The 11,282-nt window shown below is 40.5% G+C and overlaps 1 protein-coding gene across 3 annotated transcripts; it reads left to right on the plus strand.

Annotated features, from left to right (window-relative positions):
* Nucleotides 1-3,667: 3,667 nt before the first annotated feature.
* LOC109480302 (sialidase-3-like) lies at nt 3,668-11,058 on the plus strand. Of its 3 annotated transcripts, XM_019782488.1 has the most exons (9): nt 3,668-3,700; nt 5,136-5,349; nt 5,983-6,118; nt 6,497-6,590; nt 6,723-6,809; nt 7,254-7,328; nt 9,013-9,137; nt 9,543-9,743; nt 10,291-11,058. In XM_019782488.1, exons 1-9 carry the CDS (start codon nt 3,676-3,678, stop codon nt 10,612-10,614), a joined length of 1,281 nt encoding a protein of 426 aa, XP_019638047.1. In that variant the 5' UTR covers nt 3,668-3,675; the 3' UTR covers nt 10,615-11,058. The 3 variants fall into 3 exon arrangements, with proteins under 3 accessions (XP_019638047.1, XP_019638048.1, XP_019638049.1); XM_019782489.1 differs by lacking the exons at nt 7,254-7,328; nt 9,013-9,137 and adding an exon at nt 8,308-8,432; XM_019782490.1 differs by lacking the exon at nt 7,254-7,328.
* The last annotated feature ends 224 nt before the right edge of the window (nt 11,059-11,282 follow it).

The raw sequence follows: 11,282 nt of genomic DNA on the forward strand, positions 1-11,282 counted from the left end.
AGAAGAAAAACCGTAAAAGTAGAAAGACGTATTAAAAACGCGAAAATACTGCCAAAATACCGAGCGACCCTACCTCTGCTTGGAGAGTATATAAAAGCCACAAAATGACTGAAAAAAATCATTATCAAATGTCGAGGTATCCGACAATTGAGAACGAATCTACCCACCTGTCTGGCCAGTAGAATGTGTTCTCTGGTTTGCGGCATGGGTCCGTCAGTTGCCGCCACTGTCAGGATAGCAGCGTCAATCTGAGCTGCTCCAGTCATCATATTCTGGTAAGGGAGGAAGGAAGCGATGGAGTATTATGATATAAACAGAGACGGGGGCGACACAAGTTATCTGGCACGTATGTCCCGCTACTACGGTCACGTGTCTTGGATGTCACGTTCCAAGAGTAGACAGGTCCATTCCGTGAGCAAGGTTGACGGAATCACCTGAAAATTTGGGGTAAGTCCCTATTCATTGTAGTGTGTAAGTCACTACAATATGTTTCTATCGAGGGTTCGTTGTGTTTACCGAAGGAAAACATATTGTTTTTGCTCAGTTTCCTCTTCTCCTCCAAACAGTGACCTCTGACCTGGTCAGTGACCTGATTTGTTGACGTCTGTCACCGTCGTAATTGTTGGGTTACATAATGTTGCAATTTCATAGTAGGAGTGATTTAGACTCCTGTCTGGTCACGTATTGAGTATTACTAAGAACTAACAGAGCAGACCATGTGCAAAGGTAAACATTATGCATTTGCTTTGCAAATGTTACCTTTCTAGTTGCATGTTATGCGTCTATTTACATATAATTCATATGATTGAAATTTGAATGTCTAGTAAGTTATTTTCATTTCTTTAATACATAAGTGCTGTGCACAACGTGAGCCCACCGTCACTTAGATACATATCTGTTTACCTTGATGTAGTCTGCATGTCCGGGACAATCTACATGTGCATAGTGTCTGTTCGGTGTCTGGTACTCCACAGTAGAGGGATCGATAGTAATGCCTCGCTCTTTTTCGTTAGGACAGTTGTCAAGGCTCGCAAAGTCTCTCTTCTCTCCTCCATATTTTTTGGCCACTGGAAAAATACAATCATTGTATTTTTGATGCCATGATAACCTATTAGTATTACTGTTCAAGTAATGAGAATATGTTTAGCACGTATATGGCATATACAAGCTCTCACTCTTATGTGTGCATGTTTTGTACCATGTATGTGTATACATTTACTAGGACTTCAAATAATGAAAACGTTAACTTTTTTGATATATTTTGTCTGATCGTTACTTCTTCCCTCATAACCACAATAAGCTTTTCATGAATACAGAATCCAAACAAACATAAATGAGCTGCAGGACCTTGAATTTTTTTGGAAGATGCTTAGTGAAAGGCAATGGGCTTCTTACAAAGTTAGAAATTATAGAAGGACTTCAAATAGAAGAAGATCCCACGTAAGAATCTGGGACAAGCTTGCGTAGCTAAAGAAATGTAGCCTCACTGTTACAATGATATTAGAGTGCAATAATGGTCCATTACAGTCTCTTACATGTTGTACATATGGCAGCAGTAAGCGTTGTTTTCCCGTGATCTACATGGCCGATGGTTCCAACATTCACGTGGGGTTTGTTACGCACAAACTTTTCCTGTAATTACAAAAGAATAGATATTAGCGCTACCGAGAAAAAAAGTGAGGCGAATGATGAAAAATAGGCCAAGTCTACTCTAGAGCGTTGTGTTTTCTGTACATTTCTTTTGTACCTGTATCAAATCACAAATATATATGCTAAACGTTGTTATATCCTACCTTGGGCATGGTTGAAGTCTTGCTTTGGTCCTCTGTCTCGTCCTTTTGGTGTTGTTTGTTTATTTGTTTATTTGATCGATCTCCATTAGTGCGTACAACAATAATACAACACTAGTCTTCCTGGAGTCGTTTGAAACACTGCCTTATACTATACATACATACATACACAAGAAGCGAACGTAACTTAAATACAACATGGCAAATAAAATGCAACATAGCAATGAAATACGACATGGGAAATGAGAATACAACATAGGGTATAAAACTGCTGAGAGGTCAGAGGTCTCAATACAGTTAGTCGTCGCACTACCACCATGATTGCAGAGGTTGGGAAGTGTCCACTTTAGTTTTCAGCCAATCCCTGATATGTTTCTTAAAAGTTGTAGGTGCAGACAATCTGATGTGTTCGGGAAATAAGTTGTAAGTTTTGATGCATCGATACAGGAATGTTCTTTTGGCTGAGGCGGTTTTCGGCTTTGGCAATTTGAAGCCACCTCTGTGTGCTAAGCGTGTGTTATGTTGATGTGTGTCAGTGACTCTTTGTAAACGTTTGTAGATGTTGTGAGGTGTTGTTGTCGGCCTAAACCTGTTCTACTAAAGATTTTACCCGGTCGCCCGACTTATATCGGTTTTGAGTATAACAAGAGTTGGGCGGGGCGGTATGTTATGCTAATTCATTTAGCTAGAGGGCAATACTTTTTAATTGCTGCTGTTGTAAACTGTCAGCTGTCTAGTAATGTGAGTGAGTGAGTGAGTGAGTGAGTGAGTGAGTGAGTGAGTGAGTGAGTGAGTGAGTTTGATATATACAAGTGTTGTCAAGTAATGAAAAGATTTTTTCTTTCTTCTATGAGCTACCAACCTGATGAAACTAATAGTATCCTCGAGGAGTTCTCAGTGCTTTGCATACAAGCTGGGTATTTAATTAGCGAAAGAAAAATGTCCTACGAGGCCAATTTCGTCAAATTAGTGCTGTTCAATCAGAATCTAACCGGAGTTTCCACTTCTAATATGTAACAGATACTTACAATATATGTACATGTATAATGACTCTCCTTCTATATATATATATATATAACTTTTATATATTGTCAGGATGATTGGTCAAAATAAGCTGAATAATTTGCCCAGACAAACTACCAAAAGACATGCCCATTCTGTCCCACGAGGACAATTTTGTAAAATTGGTGGAATTTCACTCTAATTTGGCCTTTTCAAATTTTCATTTAGTTCTGGGAGGAGCCTGATAAAGACTACTTGTAGAACAGGTGGTTGGAACTGAATAATTTTGGCAACGCGAGATTATTTTTTAATCAGCATGGATATCAAATTCTAGGCAAAACTACATTGTCGCAGAGAAATTACCCCCCCCCCCGCCCTTAAAGAAATAAAGCCCCCACCTCACAAGTCTGCGAAGTCTACAAATGATTTTAAATTGTACTTTATCAAAAAGTTGACTGTTCTGAAACTTTTGACATGTGATTAGAAATTAGAGTCATCCAAATCATAGCTTAGTCAATGCTTAATCTTTCATCTTCAACAAAAGTTGATAAAACTGATGCTAGATGTGACAAAACACGTGAAAATCCCTCACTCTCACTACTAGTATCTTGTGTTACTATACTGGTAACCCAGAACTATTTTCGGTCAAAGTTCATCAGGACCATCACATAATTCATTGCAGGTAGAAATAAGTGTATTTCTTTGACAACAATAGGATATCACATCTTGATTGTATTCTAAAATTTAGGTATTAAATTGTATAGTACATATCTAAATAGATTTTTAAAGCATATATTAGGTAGTAAACAATAGTTTTATTGCGCTGTTGTCAAATTTCTCCACCCTATCCTACAATGGTCTCTTCCAACCGACTGACCTGGAAATGGCAACAGCGATGGACGTGGAAGGTTTGTTTTTCACACTTTTAAACAAACAAAACAACAGCTAAGAATGACTTTACGGGGATTTTAGTGGTACAGAACTGTTTCATATATGTAAAGAGATAATTATATCTACCAAAAGCATGGTTTATCATGATGTATAACGTAAACATATTAGTTTTTGAGAAGTTCTCGTACAGGGGAGGGGGCGGGGCACACGTCAGCAGGTAAACAGGTTCACCTGAATCATGGAGGCCAAAAAATCACCTCGTATGTTTAATAGGGTAGAGATTGCGTTCTGGCAGAATAGCCGGTAGAGGTTACTGTAATCTCAAAGGAGATACTACGGTGGCTCAAGATTTACAGATGGTACAGTACATGGTGGCTATAATTTTGTAAACCCACATTTAGGTTCAGGTCTGGATTCAGGTCCAGACCAGAGGTTTAGGTCGCACCTACACCTATGGCATATACAAAATTGCATGTTGGCAACCTTGCAATGTTGTTTGGGTGAAACTGTGGCCACATAACATGGAGGCCGGCACTTACGATAGCAAGGGTACCGAAGTAACGGGTTCCTCACTGGCCTCCCAGTGCGGAACTCACGGGGAAAGTGGCGTCGACACTCGGGGCCCTGTGCGGAAGAAAGCTCCGCACTGGAATTCTAGTGCAGAAACGGCTTTGTTCCAGTGCTGAAACACCGTCAGGACTGGAATTCAAGAGCTGAATCTTGACTGGGCACTCGTTTTCCGGTGTTAACTTCCACTCAGCACTCGTTTGCCAGAGCTCGGAGGCCGTTCACCACTGGATAGCCAGCGCTCGGAGGCCGTTCACCACTGGATAGCTAGTGCTGAATTCCACTCGGCACTCGCTACCAGTGCTCGGAGGCCGTTCACCACTGGATAGCAAGTGCCGAAGTCCCTGAGTAACGGGTTCCTCACTGGATCGTTCCAGTGCTCGGTGACTCTTGGCGCTGGGAGCCGAGTTCTCAAATCATTTAGGCACTGGGCCTCTGGTGCTTACGTCGGCCGCGCGGCGTAAAGTACAGTATCGTAGGCCAAGTCTATGTCTGTAAAAATGTGAGGATCTGAGCCTTGCAGTATTGTCCTGCCGATCACCTTGTCGCCCCGATTGTAATTTGCTTCCCGGGCGGTACGATCTCGAAAATATAAGTGTTAGAGTTCAAAGGCGGCATCTCTATACCCCTTTTAAAGACAAGGTTTGATTTGCCGATTTGGGGTTTCCAGTGCTGAAGCCGCCGACACTGGGCACCAAGTGTTGACGTAACTTCGGCACTGGAGATCTAGGACGGAAGCCGCCTCACCTCTGTATACCGAGTGCTGAGAAAGGAACCCGTTACTTCGGTACTTTTGCCTTACGATACCTGATAGCGGTACACAGATGCCCAAGGGTCCACAGAATCTGAAGAAGACTGATGCCCTAATTTTTTCTTTCTCTCCAGTTGTGTTCTCGCAGGGTCAGCAGGGTTACCACACGTTCCGTATCCCCGCCCTGGTGTACCATGACGGCGTGTTCCTCGCCTTCTGTGAGGCCAGGAAGGACACGTACAAGGACTGGGGGCCGATGGACATCGTACTGAAGAGGGGGGTGCAGCAGGAGGGGGGAGGACTGGAGTGGTCAGATGTCCAGACTGTGTGCTGTGTACCCGACAAAAGGTAAACTCACATACAGGATTTTCATTACTTATGTAAATTAGGTCCTGTACTTACCTAAATAGTAATCTCCAAGCAGATCCTAGGATGGCCAAGGACAGTATCAAGTTGGCCAGGCAGTATCCATTAGCCACCCAAGGTGGCATATGGAGCCTTTCGGATCTCTGGCGAATGGATACTGCCTGGCAAATTTGATGATGTCTTTGGCTACCCTAGGATCTGCTTGGAGATTATCTAAATGGCTGTTCCTGATTGTAAGATGGGATTTAATCGGGTATTACACTACAGAGTACTTCTCAAACTCATACCCTTTCAGACTCAGAGTGACCTCTTAACAATCAGCTGTCAAGATCACCTCCCACCCACCATATGAAACCAAAACAATTGCTAGTAGCTAGGACAGACACAGATGAGAAACCCAAAACAATACAGTTGTTGTAATGATTCAAAGTGCAGGAAACTAACTGTCAGTACTTTCTCCTCTTATCACCAGTTCATGGAAAATACATCTATCCAAACACTGATGACCAGTCTGCATTGAAAATAACTACAGTAGAAAATGTTCACCACAAAACATTGCATCTCTTTAAAATGACTGTAAAAACAGTTGACAGTTCTTTTCAACTCTGCATACAGGTGTATGAATCCCACCCCCATCGTGGACAGAACCAATGGAACGATCCATCTCCTGTTTGGTACCATCCCGCCCCAGGTTACAGAACACGACATGATTCGGGACGGCGTGCACCAAATAAGACTCTGTATCGTCAAGGTAACTGTCCATCACAATCCTTGGTCTGTATTATTTTGAAGAGGCCATTGATAGGCTAAGCAAAAATAATTTTTTGCCTGCTACTGACAGGCTGCCCCTAACTCTAACGGCTACTGACATGCTAAGAATAAGAATTTGTTTCTTCACTATTGACAGGCTAAGCCTGACAATAATTATAAGAATTTTTCCCCTCTGACAATAAGAATTTTCCCACTATAGCCATTGCCTATCTTTAATTTGGTGGCAATGCTGTATCTTTGAACCAGGAACTTGAAAATATCATTAGGATTTTCAAGATTTGCAGTATTTCTCTTTGGTGTTTTTTGCGACATCATTGATGGTAATTCCTGATTTAAAACTGTTTTTCTCCCTGTGCAGAGTAAAGACAATGGTGTGACGTGGACTGAACCTGAGGATCTCACAGACAAGGTTCTGGGCAAGGAGAATCCACAGTGGGCATGTTTCGCTCTGGGTAATGAAAGAAAATTTCTGACATTTGATTTATCAAGAATTTCAAAAAATTACCTCCTTTGTATTATGTTATAAGTTTTTCCTATACATGTAACTGTAAACTAGTCCATGTATGGAATGATTATTTCTACAGCTCCTGGACATGGGATCCAGCTGAAGTCTGGTCGCCTGGTTGCTCCTGGCAACCATATGGTAAAGAAGAGTTCCACCCATGCAGAAGGTATGTATGAGAGAGTGTTTTACTCGTACATTGTGTCCTTAACATAGTGTCTGCTAGTGTTTCTCAGCAAACCAAGTGTGTTGCGACTGTGAGTTGTGAGGCTTGTAGTTTGAAATGCAGACATTCTTTTTGTCTCCAAAAAGTGGAATTTTTCTGTCTTGTCACATTTTTTTCTTGTTACTGTCAAGATACTTGGACAGTCCAGACAGTTTTGTTGCTGTCTACTTTCATATCTTTTACTTGACACAGTTTTGTCTTCTTGACTGTCTCATCAGTCCTCTTTCATGTCATATGAAAATGAACTTGATATGATACAGTTGTGTCCTCTTGATTTATAAACACCTCAAGGTAGTGTATTTTCCATTGTTGTGTGTGAGGTTGAGGAGTCAGAGAAGTTTTTATTAATCTTTTGTCTGTTTTCCGACACATTTTTTTTAATGATAGCCCCAAGGCCTCGATCATCTCCCCCCTCCTGGTTCAGACGGACCCTAGAGTTGGTGGGATGGTTTCTGTTCTCAAGTACGTCCCTTTGGAGTGTCCAGAGTTAAACAAATGAATTAACATAGAAAAACTCCATCCAATTCTCTCTGTAGATGCTGTTGGGCTGATCCATTTTGAAAATCAGGGGTGGACCATCACTGTAGAATATTGTTTGGCTTGCATTCTTTCTCTTATTTCTGTAAATTAGTAACACTGCATTTACCTTGATAAATTCATAATTATTGTAAAATCATTTCCTCTTTCCAGTTAAAAAAAACAACAACGTTAAACTGTCAACCCAAAACTTTTCATAGTGGAATAGTCCAAAGCAAATACAAGAACCCAATTAACACCATCACAAAATCTATAATCATTGTGTGTAGTGATCATTATCAATTTTAATTTTCCAAAAAGTTTCCAAACTGATCGTGCTCAAACCCAACTTTGAACTCTGTACTGTCACACAGTGTTAATTTTATAAACAATTCAGTGATTGCTATATATGCTGCTTGCAGATCTTGGTAAATTCTAACATTAGTAACAATAAGCAACTAGTTTTACAATGTACAAAATTATGTACGTTATGATTAATTTCAATCATTTTTATAATCATAGGCAAGATAGACCTTGCATGGATCATGATACATGTACTGGTATGTCCCAGTTGAGGTGGGAGTTTAGAAAGCAGCTTCCACTGAAAAATATTTTTATGAACACCTTTGAGTTGTTATTTATTCCCCTTTCTATTGTTGAACTTCACACTTTCTGTATTTTGTGGTATCTGACATTATTATTATTTCTAATTTCAACCTCCTGGATTTCAAGAAACATGTTTTTTTATTAAGATTTCTTGACTATTTATAGCAGCAACTTTTATTATATCCTTTGCATTTAAAAACGCCAAACCCAATGCAAAAGGATATTAGTGACTAAGTAAATCTTACGTAAAGAGAAAAGACAACACCAGCCTGCTTTGGAGTTTGTTTGGTACAAAAACAGCCAATTTTCTGTTTTGTAGGAGACTTCCTGAGAGGCTGTGTGAACCAGTCCTTTGTGGTGTATAGTGATGATGGAGGAAACACTTGGCAAGTAGGGGGGAAAGTACCCGAGGGAGGGGACAACTTCCATTCAAACGAATGCCAGGTGGGTTCATGGACTGAAAAAAATCATCCTTCCCACCCCTGTTCTGAGAGTGGCAGGTCCCAACTGAATATAAATCATTTTGTTCTTATGAAAAAAATTTAGACAGGCATGCTTGGCTCTCATTTATTATTTGATTCCTTCTTTTTTTATTGTTTCCATCCTTTTTTCATGCTTCCCTATTTCTACACTCTTTTCTTCCTCTCATCCCTAAATGCTATCAATCATGATATATATTATTTAAATGAAAATGATTAAATTTTACAACCATACTCATACATGTAACACCACATGGCCATTCTGCCAAAGATTTTTTTCTTTCAAATACCAAAATGCAATCCTTGAAAGCCATTCATTTCTAATATACCTCCTTTAATTTTGCATGTTTGCTTTTCAATGAAAAGAAATTTGACCAAAAAAAATTTTTTTTGTTTGCTTGTTCAGCTGTCTTCATATTAGTACATTTTTATCAATAAAGAAAATTTGACAAAACTGTGTTCATCACCTCAACTGGGACATACCACTGAGAAGCAGGGGTGTTAGGGATGTGCCACAGTATTCTTAAATGAGTGATTTTTTACAGGAGATTTCTTGCAAGGTGGTGTAGCCCGGTCATTTGTAGTGTTTTCAGACGATCACGGTGAAACGTGGCAGTTAGGTGGGAAAGTACCTGAAAGCCCAGAGAACCTGCACACTTCTGAATGTCAGGTACTGTGTGTATGTTTCCGTGTGTCTGTCTGCTTGCTTGTGTGTTCATGGTTATTTGAATACATTAGAGTGGCAGGAAGTGAGGGGGGAATGCTGTAACCACAGTACAGGAAGTGATCATGGACATGTTAATGTTACATACATAGCCTTTGTCTTTGATAATTATGATAGTTTGGGTATAAGGAAAACATGTTTTTTTGCTCAGTTTCCTCTTCTTCTTTCGTTCCAAACACTGACCTCTGACCTGGTCAATGACCAGTCTTGTATTTACCATTTAACTTTTGTATATAATTAGAACAATCTCCCAGACATCAAATGTAGTTTGCATGTTTTGCACTCAGTCTGAAAATTATTATCTATATCGTCTTACGTAATGAAAAATAAATTCTGTACATTACTTTTCAGGCTGTAGAGATTGTGAAGAAAGATGGGTCCTCCTCGCTGTGTTTGAACATCCGTACCCTGGGCCCGCACGCGCGCAGACAGCAGTCCTTCAGCGAGGATGGTGGGCTCACGTTCTCCCCCGGACAGCTGGTGGATGAGCTGGTGGAACCGTGTAAGACTGGACCGATGATGCCGACGGTCAAGAACTATGGCGGATGTCAGGTCAGTATGTAATGATCTTGTCCGTCTATCTAAATCCAAGTCAGAATGTTTAAGAACACTGTAAACAGATGCATGCGTATAGGGAGCTTTACTGTTATAATTTTCTTTAGTATGTCAAGTTTATCTTCTGTTTAATAACTTGAACAAATATAGGCTACTGACTGAAAAAAGAGAGAGGTTTGTTTGTTTTATTAGGATAAGGTATTCCGATAGCCTTTTTGAGGCCATAGGGACAGTGCGGGGTTGTTAATCACTGTCAATATTTGAAGGCCCATCCCTCTCTTTCCACTACCTTGTACTGCCCCAGCCAAAGTCAGGTAGTACTCATTTTACACGTTGGTGGAGTGAGGAAAGTCATGTAAACACTATTATATGAATTCTGCTCCAAACCTTTGTAAACTCTTGATAGTCACGGACTAAGTATGATATTTTTGAAATCACTGATTTGAAGCCTGTTGAAATGAATAGATTACCAAACATTAAGCTGATTCAAGTTGGTGAATTTTGTGTCATTTTGTTGATATTTCTGTTTGTTTTTATCTTGCAGGGTTCCGTCGTTGCTGCCACCCCTCCATCTAACCTCCGACCCGAAGGGTCAGAGTTCAAAAACTGGGTCCTGTTCGCCAACCCAAACCACCTCTCCCTCCGCGAGAACATGTCCCTCAAGGTCAGCAAAGACGGGTGTCGGACCTGGAGCCCGGGGCTCGTGCTGCACAAGGGGCCGAGCGCGTACTCCGACCTTGCGACCTACGAGGAAGGGGGGGCGGTCAAGGTCGCCTGTCTGTTTGAGAAGGGGCAGGAACATCCGTATGAGACCATCTCCCTACAGAGGATGAGTTTGGAGGATGTTGTGAAAGGAACATCTGGTTAAAGAAAAAGCCTTGAGTTTTTTAATCAGGAACAACATTTCAGAGATTACTAGTAATTATGTAAGATAGCCCAGCTAAAACTTTAACAGAGCTGTGTGCCAAGATTATTTTCTTTCAGGAGATAAATTTAACTTTTTTTTTCTGTTGGTTGGTGGTGTTAATAATCTTTCATAAAATAGGGACCAAGTCTGACACTTTTGTGGAAGGATCCTGACACTTTTGTGGTGACTCTTTGTTTCTTGGTACTCAGATTATATCTGATTCATGATCATAGATTGCATCATATGCATTGCTAAGTGAGATACTAGCACCACCTCTTACATCTAGGGAAATATAATGCACAAAGAGAATTGTATGGTAGTTAACTCTGTCATTAAAATGTACAGAGTCTGGAAAGATGTTATGTTTAATTTTGGGCAATAAAATTGCTGCTAAGGTGGGATGAATGTCTTTTTGTCTTCATCATCATTTTGCGACAATCTCAAGAACAATCTCAAAGGGTCCTCAGGCATACGACAACTGCTACTTTAATCTTGCAAACAAAATTTGAGGTTGAAAGGTTGAAAAGTTAAATCGTGGAATGCAACAGTGTCTTTGTGTCAAACAGCAGACGATTCAACAGAGACACCTGGCGGAATATGAAGGAACTGTTAGGATCTCGTGGTTCATT

The sequence above is a fragment of the Branchiostoma belcheri genome, unplaced genomic scaffold (assembly GCF_001625305.1).
Source record: "Branchiostoma belcheri isolate BF01 breed outbred unplaced genomic scaffold, Haploidv18h27 scaffold50, whole genome shotgun sequence".
NCBI classification, from domain to species: Eukaryota; Metazoa; Chordata; class Leptocardii; order Amphioxiformes; family Branchiostomatidae; genus Branchiostoma; species Branchiostoma belcheri.

Coding starts and splice junctions, on each gene's coding strand:
- LOC109480302 (XM_019782488.1), top strand. CDS start 3,676: ATGGCAACAGCGATGGACGTGGAAG. Junction 3,701..5,135: donor AACAGCGATGGACGTGGAAG/GTTTGTTTTTCA, acceptor CTTTCTCTCCAG/TTGTGTTCTCGCAGGGTCAG. Junction 9,744..10,290: donor AGAACTATGGCGGATGTCAG/GTCAGTATGTAA, acceptor TTTATCTTGCAG/GGTTCCGTCGTTGCTGCCAC.